The 22,677-nt window shown below is 34.0% G+C and overlaps 3 protein-coding genes across 5 annotated transcripts; 2 read left to right on the forward strand and 1 right to left on the reverse strand.

Annotated features, from left to right (window-relative positions):
* LOC131010370 (uncharacterized) lies at nt 1-3,615 on the reverse strand. The gene is made up of 5 exons (XM_057937867.1): nt 3,015-3,615; nt 2,210-2,350; nt 1,984-2,103; nt 1,695-1,793; nt 1-222 (listed from the first exon to the last, which is right to left on the reverse strand). Exons 1-5 carry the CDS (start codon nt 3,243-3,245, stop codon nt 115-117), a joined length of 699 nt encoding a protein of 232 aa, XP_057793850.1. The 5' UTR covers nt 3,246-3,615; the 3' UTR covers nt 1-114.
* Nucleotides 3,616-10,280: 6,665 nt separating this feature from the next.
* LOC131010349 (uncharacterized) lies at nt 10,281-17,592 on the forward strand. Of its 3 annotated transcripts, none has more exons than XM_057937836.1 (9): nt 10,282-10,830; nt 12,311-12,378; nt 12,475-12,571; nt 12,674-12,802; nt 12,988-13,096; nt 13,170-13,314; nt 14,119-14,161; nt 15,855-16,025; nt 16,121-16,362. In XM_057937836.1, the coding sequence occupies exons 1-9, from the start codon at nt 10,615-10,617 to the stop codon at nt 16,184-16,186; spliced, it is 1,044 nt and encodes a 347-aa protein (XP_057793819.1). In that variant the 5' UTR covers nt 10,282-10,614; the 3' UTR covers nt 16,187-16,362. The 3 variants fall into 3 exon arrangements, with proteins under 3 accessions (XP_057793822.1, XP_057793819.1, XP_057793818.1); XM_057937835.1 differs by lacking the exon at nt 16,121-16,362 and adding an exon at nt 17,259-17,592 and having other exon boundaries at nt 10,283-10,830; XM_057937839.1 differs by lacking the exons at nt 15,855-16,025; nt 16,121-16,362 and adding an exon at nt 17,259-17,592 and having other exon boundaries at nt 10,281-10,830.
* A 1,355-nt stretch (nt 17,593-18,947) lies between these two features.
* Nucleotides 18,948-21,873, forward strand: LOC131010351 (leucine-rich repeat extensin-like protein 3). The gene is made up of 2 exons (XM_057937841.1): nt 18,948-19,207; nt 20,074-21,873. Exon 2 carries the CDS (start codon nt 20,695-20,697, stop codon nt 21,730-21,732), a length of 1,038 nt encoding a protein of 345 aa, XP_057793824.1. The 5' UTR covers nt 18,948-19,207; nt 20,074-20,694; the 3' UTR covers nt 21,733-21,873.
* Nucleotides 21,874-22,677: the final 804 nt, after the last annotated feature.

A 22,677-nucleotide genomic window follows, 5' to 3' on the forward strand; every position in this document is an offset into this window, starting at 1 on the left:
AAAAAGAATGAATGTAACTAATTAATAATATTGCAGTAGTTTAAATGACATAACATAACGGATCTTGGATTAATTCCTGTCCATGATTTGAAGATATTGAAAATAGATAGTATATTATTGTGTTTTGAAGGATGAGGACCTTGTCCTTAATTTGTAAATGACCATCCTCGCAATCTTGTAGAACCAGAATGCACTCACCAGTTGTAGCCCCAAAGCCATTGCCTGCAACCAAAATAAATAAAACATTCCAATAAATGTTATTCACAAGACCAAAACATTGTGTCACGGTTCAATGGATTTCATTTTCAGGTGTATTAGAGCACCTCCAATGGTGGGTGTCTTAGGAGTGGGCCCCACCTAAGACACACCCCTCTCCAATGCATTGTGTCTTAGGTGGGTGCTTTAAATTCTCAACTTCATTAAAATTAAAATTAAAATTAAACATTGCAATAATTAAAATAAAATTAAAGACATAATTAAAAAATTGCATAATTTTAATAATAAAGAAATTACAATAATTAAAATTAACAATAAATATTATTAATTTAAATACAATACAATGAATTAAATAGCAATAATTAAAAATTGGGATAAGTCAAATCAATTTTTCTTCACCCACCCCCCGCCCCACCCCACCCCACCCCACCCCACTCTTTCTTCTTCCCCCATCTCTCTGCAAATTTTTTGTTTCTTTTTTAAAATTCTTCTTCCCCCATCTCTCCTCTCTCTCTTCTTCATGTAATTGTTCGTTTCTTTTTTAATTTTTTGTTTAAAAAGGGCGCGTCCGCCGGATGCGCCACACACGCCTCGCCTTCACCCAGTGTCTAGGCTTCGCCTCGGCCTCGGAACTGGCCGGGTCTCCAGTGCGGCGGCCAAATCTTCAACCCGGATCGAGGCTGCCTTCGATCCATGCGTTGGAGGTGCTCTTAGTGTTTCTGTCTCCTACTGTGCACATGGCTTTGCATGATTTCTTAATATTATTGTCTTAATTAGTTTTGAATTTTTAGTTGTATCATTGCATGAGGGCAAGCTATGTTTATTATTAGGATATTCAGTTATTTATTGTTTCAGTTAAGTGAATAATTGTCAAGTCCATTTTTTCCATTTTCGGGTGACTAATTATTTTTAGTGTTGAGTTCTTTTTACAGTAATATTTTAGCATTTCATGGCAAACTAAGACATAGGCTAACTTATATCCCGGTCGCTATCAATCCCAAAATAGTTAATGTACATTATCAAGATCGAAGACTAAAGTGGAAGGATACCTGTATCTAGCTATAACATGGAATTCTTGTGTTTCACTGTGGCGCAATTTTAAATTTCTTTATTTAACTATTAATTTATTAAAAAAGAAAAAGAAAAAGAAGAAGACTAAAGTGGAAGATCATAACTTGGAATTCTTGGGTATGTAATGAACTTCCAGGTGATTCTTTTCATTAATTTTTTCCATACTAATTATCTTTGAATTGTTCCTTAATATACATCAAATCTCGTTATTAATACTTTTTAAATCCAAAGCAATACACATTATATCACTTTTAACTGAATTACCTCAGAAACAACTATGCAATTTAATCTCTCTATATATATAATCAAGTTAATTATTTCCATCAAACAATGAATTCATACTATATGGTGCCGTCGCATCGCTGATCATGAGCACGTTAAATTGTGTAAACAGTCGAGTTAATTACCTTAATCAGATATGGATTATCAGCAGACAGAGTAACATAAGTAAGATATGGCCCGCCTATCAATATTCTTGCAAATGTGAAGATGACAGCGAAAGCTATCTGCAAAACAAGTTCCACAATTATTGTTTTAAATTAAATGATCTTTCACTTTTCTTAAAAGAAACCTCCACGATAAATGCAGCCTTCGAAAGCTTGATTGAGTAAGATTAGTTGATGCAACTAACACCAACAATAATAAATAACTAGGAATTAAAGAAAAAGAAAAAAAGAAGGAAATAAATATACTAACGTCGGCAGCCAAATTAAGATCGGTGCCCCTGTATCCAAGCTCTTTAAGAAGCTCCCTTGAGTGGAGGAATGGGCTCGATATTTCTGTGATGCACACCGCTGCCACCATTTCCGATCCACACTACACTCATTCAATACAGAACTACATAAATAAAGTACTATAGCTTCTTAATTTAAATTAACAGAAATTAATTAGATTTGGCGGTGGCTAAACTAAATTTATTTACCCTTTGATAAACAAGTCCAGCGATACCCCCAATAATGCTGACTAGATGATGAACAGCGTTATCAAGCTTCACTTGCTTGTCAAATTGGCAGCACACCAAATCATATATCAAATATCCCACACTTACAGCAAGTGTTTGCATCTGTTTCAATTCCAAGAATATGCATCATAACAAATAAATTATTAAATTCCCTACACATATAGTATTATTCCTACATACAGCTACTACAATGTAAATAAAATGAGATGCGGAGGAATAAGGAATTAATAAACGTAAAACCGATTTTCGTTTATCTTTAACCATTATTTTTCCACCAAAATGAAATGAAAGTTGGAAGGAAATTAGAAGAAATTAAGACCGTATATATACCAATAATTCGTGTGCACCAGAAACACACATAACAAAATAAAAATTATTAAATAATAGTTTTGTGCATGAATTAAAATATTATGTCTCTACTTTTAATTGCTTTGATTTTTTATATGGTTGTTAATTGAATCTAGATTAATTAATATTACGTCTGAAATGTGTACATAGCTTAAATTTACGAGCAACGTACTAATTGATGCAATTAAAAGACAACACACTTTGAGTTCGAGTTCACCGTCGTGCGGTATTTAAATTTTATTAGTTATTTGTGTAATTTATCAACGAACATAAAAAGACAAAAGACAACACACTTTATTGTGAATCGATCCAAAAATTTCTCATTAAAAAGAAATCTTTGATGTTTCAACTTTGCCGATACAGAGAAAAAATAGCGCGGAGAGCAGAGAAAATTTTAAAAGAGAATGGAATGGAGTACCTGGTTAGGAGAAGATTTAGAAGCCAAAGGACAAACTGGGCAGCTCCAATCTTGAATTGAAAGAGACGCCAAAGCTACGGCCAAGAAAGCGTGCGCCGTGGAAACAAGGCGGTTGCAGAAATCGAAAGAACGCTTCGGAAACACGATTCTCCTGATCGCGAGAAACAAAGCGGACCATGCCGCCACGCTAAACACGATCAACTTAACAACATAATCCTCCATATATATCATCCAAAACTATTATTCCAAATGTTGCTCAAAATGAAACCTTGGAGCTTTTGTAGTTGAATGAAACATACAACCAAACTCTTAAAACAAACAGAGCGGTCGCTATTAATTCTGTGTCTGGTCACGAGACCCGTTGCGAATCGTTGGGTAAAAATAAAATTTAGTTAATATTGTTTTTATTTTAGTTTCAAATTAATTCTAATTATCATATTTTGCCTTTTTCACAAACAAATAAGATGCTCTGGATATTTCAAAGCCATTTAATAATTTCTATTATTGTTTTGCAGGTATGGTTGGTGGACCTGTATCTAATTGTAGCGCGAATTTATTCATTCATACGATCACTGAATCACATAGTATGTAATTACAGTCTACAGATGTTGCGTGCGAAAGTTGAACTTTAATCCCAAAATTTAAAACCGTCACCTACCCGCTCCTACCACCTATCAAGTTAATAAATGATTTTGAAATTGTTTGTTATCATAATTTCCACCTATATAAAAATATCTATAGTATAAAAGATTTATCTTTTTCAGAAATACTAGTAGAAAAAGCATATATTATACGTATAGTTAATATTATTTTATTTAATAATAAAAATATAATATTATTATATTAAAATTTTCAATTGGTATAAATTTGATCTATCTAATTCTACAGCTATAGTAAAAACTCTTTAAAATATTACTCAACAAATTAATAGATTTTACTATAAAGTAGTAATAAATTTCTCCGATCCCAACTTAAGTCAATTTTAAAAATCATCAATTTTAATAAAATAAAAATAATAATTTTTTATAGGACCCTTTTAGAAATATATAGGTCTAGTTAATATTATAAAATAATAATTATTAAAATATTATAATTATGAATACTATGGTAACATGAATTAAAATATGAACCTATTGTTGAATTATCTTTAGTTTGATGCATCATTAGGATCTCAGTAATATCATACACAATGAATTGATAGATACATGTATTTATTTAATTTAAATATTATCACTCATTTGTTTTTACACATTATAATTTGATCTAAAATTATAATTTTGAAATTAAGAAAATGCTATATAAATTAAAAAGTTATTATTTTAACAATAAATTAATAATATTAATTTATCGATAAAATTATTATGTCCCAAAATTATGAATTTATAGAGTTTCTATTTTTCAAAAATCTATATAATGATCATACTGAATTTTCAAACACATACATATATATATCAAGGCATGGTAACATTCTATACAATTTAGTGTATATGTGATATGTACCCTATTTATTTATATGATAGTGAGTTATTGTTATTTGCATTTATCTAGTTAAGTAGTTAGATTCTATAGGGTTTTTTTTTTTAATATTCTAAAAAGAGTTCCAGATACATATCAAATAAGTTTTGGATAAGGTAATATAATTGATTAATTAATATATTTTGGTAGTATTTATTATCTAAAGAATAAATATATTCTTCTTAATATATAATATACTCTCTCCGTCCATGAAAGAACTTCCTAGGAGGGAGTGACACGGGCTTTAAGAAAAAACATTGTTGAGTGTATTGAGAGTGAATAAAAGGTAGTTGAGTGTATTGAGAGTGGTGAAAATGTGTTATAATTAATATTGAGAGTTGTGAAAAGTGAAAAGTAAGATGATTATAAGTGGTGGGGTATAGTCAAAAAATAGGTAGGAAGTTCTTTTGTGGACGTCCCAAAAAGGAAAGATAGAAAGTTCTTTTGTGGACGGATGGAGTATAATTTATACAATTGCCCTTAAAATTAATTATATACTAATAAGGATATAATAGACAATCTATATTTTGTGACCAAAATACTCCTATTTTTCTCATATTAGTATAGATGTGTGATAATTTGACATGGATGGTCCCAAACTCCCAAACGAGTAGATTTAATAAGGGAGGAATATTTATACATCTGATCCAAGAATTTCGGTTTTTTATCTTGTTAAGTTCCTAGGCCTAAGCTAGAGATTATGGCCTTTGAGTAACATTGAATATGAAGTTATCGGAACGTTTACATTAATGAATTAACTATCAAAGTCTTATCTAATCTTATAGTGTTTGCTAAATTTGGTGGTTAGACAAACTCGTTTTTCACTTAGAATTTTTTTCTCAAAAATGTAGTTCAAATCATGCATTTTATATAGTTTAATTTAGTGCAGAGTCATCTGATTAGTTTAGATTACCAAATCTTGATTTTTTATTTATTTATGGGATATGATTAGATGATGACAGATGATATAACAATATTGGAAAGCACTAAAGAACACAATTTTGAACGTGATCATAAGAAACTCATCATACACCCACAACATAGTCCAATCAAATGAATTCCTTTAACTATTGTGTTATAGCCCCAAAAACATTTCTAACAAAATAATTCAATTCCTCGGATAAATTGAAGTACATGGGTTATCAGGTAGTGACCCATCTTCCTTATTGGCTTTCAGAGTGCTAACACTTTGCACTTTACTCACCTCTTCAATTTAATTAACTTCTCAACTATGAGGGGGTTCAGTTGAGGTTAATTTCCAACTATTTTGAGAGAACTTTGAACAAGTTCGAACCATAGCAAATGCTAAGCTTTCTCGACTATGCTTTTGGATATACAATGGATACGACTTAGGCTGTGTTTACTCTGATGGATAAATTTATCTATAGAAAAAGGTGGATAACAAAAATTTATGACTTTAAATATTTCATTTCTTTTCCAATATTTGACACAAAAGAAATGTTCGCCATTTTTTCTATAGATTTATCTATAGAAAAAGGTGGATAATATTACATTTAAAGTAATACATTTTTGTTATTCATTATTTTTTATGGATAAATTTATTCATCAAAATAAACGCGCCCTTAAAAACACATTTGGAAGAAAATCTCTAAGAGGTAGGAAAACTTGGAAACTTAACCTGAAATTCAAGTATTCTTTGTGCTTAATTTGAGGACCGTAGATATTGTTGTAGAGTTTTGACTTTTCTAAATACTCTCTTTCTTCTTTCATTTTATGATAGAGAAGATCCGGTATTTATAGAGGATGAATACAAAAGAGTCGTTAGAAAAAATTGTTTAAATTCTTCATTCTACTGACATTGAGATGTGGCTGAGACCTCGTAGTTTCACATATTAGAATTCTCGTTGTTATAAGGGTCCCTATCCAGAATTTTTTTTCGTTAAGATTAAGGTCTTAATTAAAAATTCCCAATGTTAAATTTTGAAGAAGAATATATTTTTCCAATCAATCTCAAAGGGAGATCCAATCGAAAATTTTGAGTATAATTAGCAATTTAATTTCTAATTAACATTTCATATAATTGTATACGTCTAAATGCTTACGTAATATATTATTTCATGCATAGTCATGCATGAAATTTAAATTGCATGACTTGGAGTTTTTATAAAAATGCAAGTAGTGCTTCGATTTTGAGAATTCGGCGACTTGTCTAATGTATTAGATGTGATCACATAAAGCATTAGACGACAATATCATATCATCATATCATAGAGTTAACTATCAATCTCCTCCCAACGTTGGCACCTATATCAACTTTAACACCCTAGAATTAGAGGTGGCGCTGCTCGCTACCCTAACATGCCAAAAGTGAAGCAAATCTCCCCTATTTTTAATAAATGTGGGCCCCACTCCAACAGTTTTTAAATCAGACGTGAAGTATTTTGAACCCTCATTTGGTATAAGAAGAATCCTAGTTCTTCGATTTTCAATTCAGGTTGTTTGGGTGAGAAATTGTGCAATTTAATTTAAAGTTATTGTTGTTCTATGCAATTGAGAAGTAAGATGAATTCGAATTCGTCTTGTGGGTCAAGCCTTTCCGATGGAAGAAGAAGGATAGAAATGAACAAGGCGGAAGCCGACTTATTCCCGGTTCTGGATCATTTTTGCGCAGAGGATTTGCAGGATGTTTTCCAGAGATTCACCTTTGATAATATGTGCAAGATTGTGTTGTATTACGATCCTTGCAGTTTGTGCCTTGATATGCCTTACCTCCCCTGCAAGAAGGCTTTCAGTGTGGCGGCGAAACCCTTAAAGTTTATCTACTCGCACATCATCACCGGAGAGGAACATAAAAGCGTCGCCTCTCTGTTCAAAGCTTTTGAAGATGTTTACAAAGAGAAGAATATGAACGGTATGAGTATATATGAGAGATTTCCTCAAGGACACCTCCTTGAATTTGATGTTTGCCGACAGAGAAGAAGGAATGGAGGTCCTTCAGTTGGAGTACTGAGGCTCACGGTTATTAAAAATAACACAAAATATTTTTTTGAACGGAGTTAAGTCACTGTTAAACGCGGGGAATTTGCTTCACTTTTGACACGTTTGGGTAGCGAGCAGTGCCATCCCTGACTCTGAGGTGTTAAAGGCGATAGGGGTACCAAGATTGGGGGGGGGGGGAGAGAGAATTGGTACTTAACCCCGTATCATATAACAAGTGATTTCATGTCATAAGAATTCATTAGATAATCGATCGACTAAGTGTCGGAGATTAACACCGATTTTTATTAGTTAATTTTAAATTCGATGTAGCATGTTTATTTGAGAATATATACTTATATAGCCATATTGGTGTTTGGAACTCAATATTCGGTCCTCCATCTTAAAAATACAAAATTTGACCATTTTTTACAATTTCGAACTATATTGCCTTTAATTTGGGCGGACCAGATTGGATTGGGCGCAGGTTCGGGTGGTATTTTTGGCACTAATGTTATAATTTGTGTCAAAAGTACCAAATTACTTATAACAAAAAAAATATCAAGTAATTTTGTGCCAAAAGTACCAAATTATTTGATTTTTTTAATAGTTAGTACTTTTGACACTAATATTCTCATTTATTTTAAGTAATTTAGTACTTTTTGCACAAATTATAACATTAGTGCCAAAAGTACCACCCGAACCCATGCGCCCAACCCGATCCGGTCTGCCTAAATTAAGGGCAATACAGTCTGAAATTGTAAAAAATTGTCAATTTTTGTGTTTTTAAGATGGATGGTCAAATATTGAGTTCCATTACCCGATATGGCAAAATATGGTATGCACAAGGAGTACCAAATGAATGGAATTGTGATTATTTTTTTTTATTCCATTCTCATGATTGGTAGCTAAAAATAAAGTTTAGGAAGTAAATGAAATTATTTTATGTTACTAAGTTACCTTTTACATCACTTTAAAAGTATTAAAAAAAAACTATCAATATAATTGAATAGATAAATATTTTATTTCACGAAAAACATTTGCAAAAATTTAAATTAAAATGGTAATTTTGTGAATGTAATACTCCTTCCGTCCACAAAAAATAGTCCATTTTTGCCATTTTGGGATGTTCACAAAAATTAGCCTATTTCCATTTTAGGAAACTATTTATTACATGGTGTGCTCTATTCTCCACTCACAATACAATTAATTATCATTATAAACACTACTATTTAAGTGAGACCCACCCTTTCTCCACTCACAATACAATAATTATTTTAAGTGAGACCATTTTTCCACTCACAATACACTACTATTTAAGTAAGACCCTTTCTCCAATCAAAAATGACAAAAATGCCACATACTTTTCGTGAATGGAAGGAGTACTAATATTATTTCAGCATAAAATTATATATCTATAAATTTCACAAATGATATATATTTTTTTATTGTTATACTGTAAATAGTTACTTTAGTTAAACACATTTTTTGAAGATCTGGACCCAATATTTTTAGTATATAATTAGTAGAAAAAAAATCAATTAGTTAGTGTAATTGTTGATGTACAATAAAGAAGAAATATATATATAAAATAGAAACATGAAAGAAAGAAGGAGAACAAATTATATAAAATAAAGTAAAATGTTATTAAATATATAATTATGTAGTGTGTTGCATCAATTCCCATATATTAGGCTATTACTTATATAAAGTTGATAAAATTTTATTAAAAAAAAATATTTAAAAAAATACTCCTATTTTTTATATTTTGAGTAAAAAACGAATAATAATAATAATGTATGTTTCATATAAATATATATATATATATATCAAAACTTAAATTTAAAAAGATTAAGAATGAAATGACTAATACTATGATATGTGGAATGAATAATAATTCTTATAAATGTAAGAATGATGATTTCAAATAAAATGATAATTCATACAAATATATATATATATATATATATATATATATATATATAGGGAGAGGTTCAAGAAAGAACCATAAATAAAAAAAGAACGTAGAACCATTTTCAGCCATTCGATCATCAAGATCTACGGTGGATGCATCATCTTGTTGGATAAATATAGAACCTGGGTTCGAATCCTGAAGGGAGCATTTTTTTTTTATTTTTTTAGTGCATTAATTTTAACAACGAATGCATTAATTTTTACAGTGAATGCATTAGATTTGATAGTTCTCCCGTTCTCACAAATAATGTAGTTCTCTCTAGAACCACACCCTATATATATATATATATATATATATATATATATATATATATATACTAAATAAAAGAATGAAATCAAGGTAAAAATCATCATTCAATCTCCACCTCCATTTCATCGTACCAATCACCTTCTTAGTTTTAGGGTGTGTTTATTTTTGTAGTAAAATTTTCATTTGAAAAGGATGGATAAGAAAATGTGAGATAATATTATATTTTTTTTCATTTTTTTATCATGTGTTTATTTTGTTAGAAATAGATGGATAAACAAATTGAAATGTTGGAAAATACTTTTACACCCTCCCAATAGGATAATATTATCCAACATTTGTGAGAAAATGAGTGAAAATGGGCTGTCCGAATAAATTTTTCAGTCTGATTGGAGAAAATTATCCATCATAGAAAACATGTGAAAATGATGAAAAATATACTTTTTCTAACATTTTCTATCGAAGTAAACACACCCTTATAGGTTTATGTATACTCTGTAACTCTGACAAGTGTATAGCTTTTTTGTTTTTCTTATCTTTTATGTTATCTTCCACTTAAATTACCAATGCAAATAATAAGATAATCTCCTAAGATTTGCTGCAACACAAAAGTTACATTAACAAGTCCCAGTAGTGAGTATGCAGAGCAGTTGATGCATAACCACGATTATCACAATTAATACAATCATTTACTACTATCATTTGATTTTTCTTTATTGGATCGTTTTCTTATTTTCCTTTAATTTGTGTATCCCGCCGGCACAGCCCTTTTTTATACACAGAACCTACGTTCATCACCCCTTTCCCTTCTATTTCAAATATTAATTTTCTTAACCTTCATTTCTATCTCTTAATTCTGTTTCTCTGAATCTCAAACCCGTAGAGCCCTAGATTGTGGTGGTGGTGTTTGTAATTGGCGTGCGATACATGATGCTGCTTCGCCTTTGCCATTCAATGGCAGTACCTTTCCCCATACATCTACGGCGAGCGGCGTCGCCGTGGCTCTGCCGCTCTCCTTCATATCATTTCCTATTCTCCGTCTCTGCACATCGTCAGACCACCATTTCCGCCCTTCCCTTCTCATCCTGCAATCATCAACTATCTTCTTCCTCCGACCTCGCGGATGATATCCCCTCTAAACAAGTAAGTGAACTCTTTCATAAGACGTCTCATTTATTTATTTCTTCGTTTCTTCGCATATTCTATTCTTCTGTTAAGTTTGCTAGAGATTTAGTCCTATCTATGTATTTTTTTATTATTTTTTTACTGATGTAGTTGGATTATTAGCTCACTTTTTGCTACGCTGGTTGAATTAGTCATCGATGGATGATAGAGAAGAAATCCGTTATCGTTCTATATCCTACTGCTCAAATTCCTTGTTACAAATCAATTATTTCTACTTATTATCGTTGATAATGATATATTATGCATATTATGCATCTATGCTCTCTAGGCTTGCTCTCGAAGCTGCACCTTTTTGCTAATAATTGATTTATTTGCATCTAGACTCAGTATGCTTTAGGTCTGACATTGCATCCCCCCTGCAATTGGCCTTATGTTCAAAGGCTGAAACAATGTAATATTCTAAAAATAGGGTGATGAGAAATAGCAGGTCATATTCCTTGAAAGCAATCCCCAGATCGTATGCTATTTTTACTTTTCAAAGGGACTCCTCCACATTGATTCTTTGTGGATGCCCTATTGTTTTAGTGATCCCTTATATGACTCAGTTGCTTCAACAAAATTTTCTCTTTATCTTTAATTCTTTGAATTTCTCATACAAACTTTTAATGTGGCTTTACCTTCTCCAGATCATGTACCAGATTCAAAAGTCTTTGCCCATTGTTTCTTTATCAGCACATCATAGTTTTTGGCAATGCAATAACTGATTCTTTTGGACCTTCACTAATTCTCTTAAAACTATTTGTAATAACTTATACCTTGAACCAGTTTTAGAGGGAAATTAAAGAATAACATAAGACCGAAGTCTGTAAACATAATGCAGATAATACTGCAATAGCAATGCCAATGGTTTTGGATTTATTTAACTAGCCTCTAAGATTTTACTATCTTGTTCCTTTTCCCTTTTAGACAATATATTAATTGTAAAAAACATGGAAGTTTGACAACAAAAGCAAACCCATCTGATATAATTTGAGAGTACAAATTCTTGTTTCACGCCAAAAATGAATTTTTGTTAAGAACAGCACTAACAGGTAACTAGGAAACAAATTATGTACAAGTGAAAGGGAGATGTGCATTCCTTTAATTGGTGTGACTTGGACAATTCAATAGGGATAAAATATCTCCAGTTCTTGACAATCTAGTTCATGCTGTTGCTTCCAATATTGTTCTTGATTGAATATTCCATGTTCATTAGACTTTGATGCCTAGGTGTCGTCACCAATTCAATTTGATACTGGTTGAAAAAACTATGCTGCCTTTGACATAATTTTCTTTGCCCATAACCTCATCTTCCCCAACCTATCATTTCTATACTCATGTGATGTTGTTACAATCACATTGAAAAATTCTACTTTTCTTATCCTCAATAGTGCATTCGATTTTAAAGCATTATGCTTCCATTTTCGTAAATGGTATTCTTTCCAACTTAAATTTACAGGGTCCTTTAAAGCCAGGATTGTATCTTGTTGGCACGCCGATCGGGAATCTTGAAGATATAACTATAAGGTCAATCAGCCTGTTAATGTTGCTGGAGTTTTTCCTTTTGCTTTTCTCTCCTCGGTTCTCAATGGACCAACCACTTTTCTGTTTAAATCGTTGCAGAGCCTTAAGAGTTCTGAAATCTGCTGATGTCATACTTTCGGAGGATACAAGGCATTCAGGAAAGTTGCTTATGTATTATAGCATTAGAACTCCACTTGTAAGACAGTTTTAAGTTCTATTTATGCGTATAAGAATTTAAATTATATGCATACATTTTTTTGGAGGGAGATCTTGCTCATCCTATGATTTAGATATTCAGTTAAGCTATCACAAATTCAATGAGTCTCAACGAGAACAAGTTGTGCTGAAGAGATTACTAGGTGGAGAAATTGTGGCACTGATAAGTGATGCTGGGATGCCAGGAATCAGTGATCCTGGTATGGAGCTGGTAGGTTAAATGTTTGTATGCTGTGTTATGGAATAATTTACAGATGTGGTACATCTATGTATGCATATAGGTATATATGGATAATTTTCTAGAGGATTGTCTATGCTCATTTTTCTGGCCATAGAGATTGAACTGAGAAAACAATCCAATTCTACTCATTTGTATTCGTTTTGTGATGGATCCAGGCCAAGTTGTGCATAGACAAAAATATACCTGTCATTCCTGTCCCTGGTCCATCTGCTGTGGTAGCAGCTCTTTCTGCATCTGGTTTGCCAACTAATGAGTTCACATTTGGTAATCACGTGATAAATCACTACATCTTGCGACTCATGAAATATTATGATACGAGGCCTACATTATGCTGCAGTTGGCTTTCTCCCTAAACATGCCACTACAAGAAGAGAGAGGCTCATGGTTTCTGCTAATAGTGCAACCACTCAGGTCTTTTTTGTTCCTCCTCATAAGCTCAGTCAGTTTCTAGAGGAGTCATCTTCTATCTTTGGAAACTCAAGGTGATTTCTACCACTGCTCCTCATTTGAAGAGCAATTCTATGTCAATATATTCTTTTTATTTTCAATTAATGGATTAGGTTCACATTCCTGCTCTTGCAACTTGTTCTTGCTTCCATTCATCATCTTTTTCTTCTTTTTGATGACTTACTCTTTGCACATGCTTCAAAGAACTTCTTTATATGATATGTATGCCATATGATAGTAGATTTTCCTGAATCAGTAACTGGATGCTGTGGAGTTGATAAATAAGTATCTTCAGTGATTTCAAAGTGTAATAATCTACAATAAAATCCAATTCTAGATATAATTTTATGACTAGTGCACCACCCTTATGATATCTATGGTGTATGATTTTGAGGTCAGGTTGGGAAATGTGGGTTCAATAACTGGAAGCTGTGGAGTTGATAATAATTATCTTCAATAATTTCAAAGTGTAATAATCTACAATAAAATCCAATTCTAGATATAAATTGTATGACTAGCGCACGTGCCTTATGATATCTATGGTGCATGATTTTGAGGTCAAGTTGGGAAATGTGGGTTCAATTGTCAATTAATATGATGGTAAATTCTTGGTTCTCATTCTTTTGATGTGTGAAGACATGCTAATCAAATAAAGGGAATATTCTTTCTTTTGCTTCTTGGTCGCTGAGATTGTATTTCACATTCATGAAAAATGTGGCCTTTTCCCCTGTTCTCTTCATATTTTATCTCATCAAAAATTGTTTTACTTGTCACTAAATTTAAGTCCTGCACTTGCATCCTTGTATACATATTCCAATTGTGCTGCAAACTTTTCTCAGGCGTTGTGTCATTGCTCGGGAGATGACCAAACTACATGAAGAAGTAAGGTTTACATTTAGTGATTTGATGACATTCTTTTCGTTTGTTTGAATCAGTTTCCACGTAAGAAAGAGAGTTGAGAGTTAACGGGTAGTGATAATGTCTATGATATGCGCTTGTAATTTTTACGTAGATGGTTTTACCAGGGTCATGAAATTCTAAGAGACCGTCAATGCTCGTCACATAGTAAATATATGAAACATCCATATACTTGGCTAACCCTGCCTCTGACCCCGAAATTTACTACATAAAGCATAACACTCTTAAAAATCTCTGGAGCCCCCCATCTAAATAAAATAGCTCGTTCTTCCATTGACTTAAGTTTCGTTGAATCTTTGTAAAACAATATTCAACCCACGCAATGCATTAATAGAATGCCAATGGACATGATAGATATTTCATTCCCTCTCAATGCTCTTCTATGATTGAGTTATATACTCCATCCGTCGACGAAACATCTTTCTACTTTCCATTTTCGTCCATCCACGAAACATCTTCCTAGTCCATTTTTGGAAACAACTCCACTAACTATCACCCTTACAGTTTTCACATATTTACACACATTGCCACTAATGGATCCACTATATTTGAAAATAACTCTATCAACTATTATCACTTTTTCTAATTTGTGGGACCCTTTTTCCACTCACCAATACACAACTTGCTTTTCTTAAAACCCGTGTCCACTCCCTTAGGAAGATGTTTCGTGGACAGGGGGAGTACTATTTTTAGTTATATCTTATTCTATATCTTCATAAAAGAGATAATCAGCAAACAAATCTCATTCTGTTTCGGTGGCACTTGAGAAATGTTTCAATAATGACTTCAGTTTTTAATTTGTAGCAAATTCGACACCCCAAATTCTTCCGACGATTAGGAATATGTCGTCATTACAAAACAATAATGACACCGTTTTGCGCTTCAAAATTTGAAAATTCACAAAATTATTTTCTTCTTTCTTCTTCGTTCACCCTCAATCACCCAAAGCACTCCGTAGCAACCCAAGTGACCTCAATGTAAAGTTAATCCCAAAGATTTACATCACAACATTTTCCATGTTCCCACCGGCTCCCATGTGTCTGCATCGCAGTCCTTTTCAATCAATTTTAAAAATTTTACCTCTAGTTGTCATAGACCTATCGTCCATGGTTGTAGACAGGGACGGTTGCAAAGGCCAGGCACCCTCGGCCGACGCCCGGTCAATTTTTTATTTATGTATTATCTATATATTATGTGATTAAAAAAAATTATATAAATTTGCCTGGTCATAAATCTCGCCCGTTCAGGATTAAATTCCTAGATCCGTTACTGGTTGTAGATCTACTGGAGTGGTTTGCAAACTTCTGCAATTCATTATCCATGTCTTTAAAATAGGAGACTTGAAGATATTGGTGTAATGCCACTTTTTTGAAGCAAAAAGAAGGATCCTCATGAATTGAACGCCTGCATGCCCTAGAAAAGAAGCAGGGCAACTGCCCTCTCATTCTCAACATCATATTCAGTGCACCAATATGAATTTCCTGTGGATGCTTACTGTAATTATATGTGCAGTACAGCTATTTCCATGGCAGCATTGAACATTTAAATTCTCTTAGCATTTTCTCGTGTGTGTGTATATATATATATATATATATATAATAAAGGATTCTTACGCAAAATTGGTTTGGTTCCAATTAACAAAAATTCTGTTAACTAGTTCTGGAGGGGTACTCTAGAGGAAGCCAACGAAGCATTCTCAACCCACCAACCAAAGGGTGAAATCACACTGATGATTGAAGGGATGATAAGCGAGGATGACCAACTCTCCAATTCTCAACTGGAAAACAAGTTGGGAGAATTAATTTCCAAAGGACATAGTCTATCCACGGTAATCTCCCTATAAAGTTGGATCATGCTCACATTTATGCAATTGTCTTCCAGAAACGATACACAGCTTCATTTTCTTATTGCATATGCCCTAAGACACTCGATTCCCTTCCTCAAATGGACTCGGATGTTGGTGTTGTTGAAGTATCAACGAGCTCTTAATCTAGTTAATGTCCTCGTAGACTGTTGAGTAGATTAATGCATTTAGGGCTCAAGTATCCTTGTGATCCATCATTCGAATATCCCTTTCTCTGTATGACTTCCAACTCTCACGTATGCAATCTAGTTTATGCTCTATGGGAGAAACAAATGCCACATGCTGATACCTTCTTTGGTAAGTTTATGTTGCTCAATTGGTTTCTAATGTTTAAAAATAGAATTGTTCTTTGATTTCATAGAATCTATGCCTTTTCAACTTGTAAAAACTGAACCTGCTTCACTTACTTAAAAGTTGAAGGATTGCACTGGACTCTCTCCTTTTTAACCACCTTTTCGTTGCTTGTAATTAGTTTTACACTTGGCACTATGAACACTTCCTTGTATGGGCTTGATGGCTTCGAAAGAACTTACTACTGATTTTCTATTGAAGTTAAAATGTGTAAGGTTTCCATGTTTATATCAAGGATTTTATCTCATTAAGAACATTGAAACTACAGTTTTGTAAGTGTGGTTGCTCTTTCTTGCAATAGGTTTTCGCTTAGTTATGTGACATTAGATGAGTCAGGCTGCCTTACATTGCCATCTTATCAACCCCTTGGTAATGAAGTCATGGTTGTGAAGATGTGCATCAGTGCATGAACTCGAGCTCCTCCTATTTGATCTGCACTAGACTATTACTACTTTGTATCATGATTGTGCATTCAACCACACACTGATTAGGTATACACTACATGAAAACATGCTTCGAACTGCCAGCAAACATTAATCTCTATTCCAGAGTGTTAGGGTCATGCCTTTGCCACCACCTAACAGTATGTTTCTTCTAGGAATAGTTTCTACACTAACATACGTGGAATGGCTTATGATGCACAATAAAGTAACTACTTTGTCTGATTTGGCATTTTACCAAAATGAGGTTGTTGGAGAACATCCTTGGTTGAACATTTCAAGTTTTCAAATGATTATTTTCACGTGCTTGTCTATTTATATACTTCAATCAATTTTGTGGGAGTACAAGTGCTGCTCTCTGCTAAATCATCTGACCTTGATCTCATAAACCATTTATCTAATGCAGGCAGTCAAAGTGGTGGCATCTAGCACATCTATGAAAAGAAAAGCAATATATTCTCTAGCGCTTGAGAAATATGGGAACCAATGTTCAGAAGAGAAAAATTGATGTAAGATGGTGAGTCCTCAGGTGACTTTTAAAAGAAGTGCTAATTTGTTTCTAGGAATGTTTTATGATATTGAGAGGATTCCATTGCCTGTCTAGAACCCATGCCTAGCTGATTTGCTGTCCTTTATAAATGCGTTACTTGAGAGAGTAGTTGGCTCTCGAATTACTGGCTTCAGGAAACAAGATGACACATATGGACTATAATCTCAATTCCTTTGTCAATTACTAACAACTGGTCCTATTCTGGGTTGCATCTGTTTAATCAGGCTACGAAAAGTTTTCATACAATTCTTGTCTAAAGTCGTTATGAGGATCACTAGATACGGTTAAAGGAAGTTCAATTTTCCAATTATGCAAGTCTATTATTCGAATCTACTACCTCCGTTTCCCAAATTACTTCCTAGGAGGGAGGGATACAGATTTTAAGACGAAGTTGTTGAATATGTTAAGAATGGGGAAAAAATGTAGTAATTAATATTGAGAGTGGTGAAAACATGAAAAATAAAGGTAAATGCAGTATTAATCGTGGTGAGATAGTGTCTACAAATGGTAAGGGAGTTTTTTTTGAGGATGGACCGGAAATGAAAGTTAGGTTATTTGGTGGACGGAGGAAATAATTCTTTCCTGTTGTTTGCACTTTGTTTATTTGTTTATTTCTTAACTCTCATCATCCAAGTATTACTTCACTGATGGTACTTAGCGTAGTTGATGATATGGCTTTGTGATGGTTTTAGTCAAATAAAACATTAATACATTTGGTTTTCTGTCGATTTTATTTTGGAGGTGGTTTTTGTGTCGAGGTGAATATATTGGTTTAGCTTGATAACATGATTTTGTTATTTTTCCTAATAAATCATTACTACATTTTTTTTCACTTCAATTCAAGACAAAAGTCCATGATTACAGCCACATGTCATTTTTGATTGCCAATTATGCTTTTTGATGTAAGAAATAATTTTTGGGCTGAAATTGACATAAATAGATTTATTGTGCTTAGATAGTGTATTAATGATTTATTAACTAAATTATACAAATTGAAAAATGAATGGAACTTTTTTAATTTACTAAAACATTTGCAGTGAATGCTGTGCAATTTTCTTTATTTTTGTTTTCATTGTTGTGTAATAATTACTCCGTTCGTCCTCCAATTATTTACCTATTTTTGACTAATCACATGTTCGTGGGAATACACTATACCATTGGTGTAAGGATGAATGATTAATCCCATGTTGAGAATAGGCATTCTATCATAAATGGTGACTCATTGCAAAAATTATTTCAGCCATACGATTGAGAATGAACGCATGAATCACCATTACATTCCTATTTCATTCCTACATAAGCCATAAATCTTATTGTATGAATGCTAAATTGTACTAAATTTTTGTGTGGACTAAATATACTCCATTCGTCTCAATTCAATAGGCCACAACATTTGGTACAAATGTTAAGAAATGAATAGTTTATTATATAATAGGAGAGAGAAATTAACTTTTTTTTAATGATATATTTGTCAAAAAAGTAGGAGAGAAAAATTAGAAACCTAACTCAATACCAAACATGCTTTCTTCCCATTTTCTCCAATGCTGCCACTGTCGTTGCTATGCTACTGCTACTTGCTACAGCTTCGTTCACCTCTCTCTCTGCCCCTCTTTTTTTCCGCCTCATCCACCACCCAGCCGCCACACCCCATTCCCCATGTTGTGCCCTCGCCATCACCACCACCCGATGTTCCACTGCGCTGTCATCACTCCCTCTGCCTCTAATTGCGGATATGAAAATGGATTTGCTCCAATGACGCCGCCATCGTTCCACCGCATCTCTCTCGATTCTTCTCGCCTCTAAGGGTAAGCATTCAAATTTTGGATCGATTTTTTGCTTAATCTGATCTGATTCGATCCGAAAATTTGAAATTTTCATATAATTCAATTCGATCCGAACTATATTATTCAAAAATCCGAATATGAAAATTCGAAAATTTTGAATAAAATTCGATCCGAATCGAAAAATTCAAAATGTGATAAAATAATCCGAAAATAAAAAAATCAAAATACTATATATCAACCTAACCAATTAGAAAATCACGATCGAATTAAGGTCTAATTAATAAACTACTATTAATTATAATCAATCAAGATAAGAGTGCAGGGTTAGAATTTAAAAATATTTAACTATTCGCGAATTGATCTATATATATTTATATATAATATCATAATATTATTTATATTATAAATATATTCGAATTTAAGATTTTTTTGAATTTTAAAACTATCGATCCTATCCGAAAATCCAAAATTTACTTAAAATTCACTTCGAATCAAATTTCAAACTTCGATTTGGTTTGAATCGGATATTCGGGTTTTGGATATTTTGCTGACCCCTACTCACCTCTCTCTCAATTCTCTAGTGTTGTCGTTGCCTCTTGCATTGTTCTCGTGTTGTTGTTTTGTGATCCAAAATTTTGTGACTATTACACGATTTTCTTAAAATTGTGTAACTATCGCGAAAATTGTGTAACGATATATTTTACACCTTGTCACACGATTTTGTGAAAATCGTATAATAGTGAATACATCGTTACAAGATATAATGATATTTTGATCTCAATAATTAATTTTATCGATGTGAATATTGCAACTTGTTCTTATCCATAAGATTTTACTATATGATCACAATGCCTCTTATTTCTATGCATGGGAAATTTTGTGTGAAGTTATGAGCGCGCAGGCTCGTTTTGATGAGCAATCGAGTTTAATGCTAGTAGGATAGAAGTGAAGAGATGGCACGTACAACTAGGCATTCTCCGCCATCCTCCCAACTGTTCCTCTGCAAATTCAACTTCATCAATTCACTCCATTGATTCTCGCACCCTTTTAATTGCATTCAAACTCTGTATGTGTCGCATGCATTTTCAAAGCTTCTGTCACTATCGTGTATTAATAAACTAAATTAAAAAATTATATATAGTGGAGTAACTTTTAATTTATCAAACCCATGTATATGATGTATGCCAGATTGCTAGCTAGGACGATTGAATAATATCGATATCTCCTCTCTAGAATTCGATTAAATTACTGAATGTAACTCGAAATTAATTTATGAAATCATTTCTGGGTTCAGATTAAATAATCGTAAAAACATCTCCACTAACTAATGTTCTGACGAAAATTGAGTAAAGCAGTATAGAATTACTCCACACTTTAGCTGGCGGCTACCAAGCTTGATCATAAATAATTTTAAAATTTATTTATTTGTGTATTTTCAAACCACCCTCCTTATTTAAACTGGTCATGCAAACATATCTGAAAAAGGAATTCATCTCTATGAATGAGAAATGAAAGGCAATATAGTAGTAGTAGTGCTCCTCTTTGCAATACTTGTAATTGCCTCAACTGTAGCTGAATCAAGAAGCATCACTCATCCAAATCACAACCAAAATAATGAAACAAAGTTGGAAGAGGAAAAGCAAAGAAGCTCAAGGAGAAGAAGCAGTGGCGGCGGAAGGAGCAGAAGCGGCGGCGGAGGCAGAAGGCCAGGAGGAGGATCGTCATCAAACTGTGACCCTCTGTATTCGTACCTATTTGGACGCTGCGGTCAATGGCCGTTCCGCCGCAACTCTCCTAACAACCCTTTTAGGCCAAGGTCTCCGCCCCGCTCTCCGCCACGCTCTCCGCTCATTCCCTTGCCGCCGCCGGTCCCATCTTCTCCACCGATTGTAAATCCGCCACCTGCAACACCCTCTCCGCTAATACCCCTCCCGCCCCCAGTTGCTCCATCCTCTCCCCCACCATTAGCCGCCGCGCCGCCGCCGTCGTCCCCTCCGCCTGCCCCACCACCAACATCTCCACCACCGGCGCCAGCACCAGCACCTCCTCCACCACCGCTCGTTCCGTCTCCTCCGCCGCCCTCGCCTCCATCACCTCCGCCACCTGAAGTAGTTCCCATAATATATCCGCCGCCGTTGGTTTCTTCGCCGCCGCCCGTGGCGGGAACAGACACTCCGCCGCCGCTCTTTCCATGGCTTACGCCGCCCGCGGCGGGAACAGACACTCCGCCGCTAGCATTCTCTCCGCCGTCGCTGCCGGGAATTGTCTTCCCACCACCTCTACCGGACACTCCCCCCGCTTTCTCTTTCCCACCGGACTTGTTCCTTCCGCCGCCTGCAGCAGACTTAACGCTAGCGCCGCCGGTTTTCCCTGTATTCAGTCCACCGGAAATGCCGTTCACATTTTCACCTCCGGCGACTGAGAGCCCAGATCTTCCGATCCCTGAGTTGCCGCCGGTGATTACTGATCCGGTGCAACCAATACCGTTGGTAACTGCGCCGCCAACAGTGGAAGAGCAACCGCCGCTTCCTCCAGGCCCCAATTAGGGTTTTTTGGATTTGGGTCGTGTCATGTGTTTTGTTTTTTGGTTGCTTCATTTATGCATGCAACTTTTGTTACAAATCTTAGGTATATCATTGTAATCGTGCGTCTTCTTCTCAACTTGATTACAGTTTCTGTTTAGTTCATCAACTATCTCAATTTTATTGAGGAACACTAGCACCCTAGTTAATTCGATCTTAGCAGTACCAAGATTTATCTGAATATATAAATTGAGGCAAAACCAAGAGAGTAATTCTCACAGCCTGACCTAAGCTAACAGCCAGGGGAAAATGTGACTAGGGAGAAAAGTTAAAAAAAAAATGAAAAATAAAAGTGATTTCAATAATATTAATGAACCAGCTTTAACAATAAATTACTATAATATTGAATAATCATAGACAATCACTATTAAAAATTCACGAGTAGACAACTTACAATAACACAACAAGTTGTCTAAATATCAAATGACACAATTCTCCAAGCTATTAGTTTAAAATCTTTACAACACGTCGACAAAGTAAAATATACTAAGTGTTGCAGCGGAATAACTCAAGTGGATTACATGTATATATGAAGACATGAAATCCTGAGTCTAATCTAATACATATATATCAAAGGCTTTGCTCTGCTCGCTTCCATCTGCATCACAGCTTAACTTGCATATTTAGAAAACATATGCAGGGCTGATCAGTACTAAAAAGCACTCAATGGGAACATGCCGAAATAACTTTAAAGCTTGCTCTAAGAGCTATATATTGAACTTGTCATCTCAAACATCACACATGAGTTTTATCTAAATAACTTGTGCATGCATGCAAAACTGTAAAACTTCTCTATAATCGTCATAACATCATATACGTCTGCAGACAATTAACATGTAGGTACCATTTCTACGCATCATATAACTTTGTGTTGAGAAGTAGGCCTCCTTCTCAAACACGATGACAAGC

The sequence above is a fragment of the Salvia miltiorrhiza genome, chromosome 2 (genome assembly GCF_028751815.1).
Source record: "Salvia miltiorrhiza cultivar Shanhuang (shh) chromosome 2, IMPLAD_Smil_shh, whole genome shotgun sequence".
NCBI lineage: Eukaryota > Viridiplantae > Streptophyta > Magnoliopsida > Lamiales > Lamiaceae > Salvia > Salvia miltiorrhiza.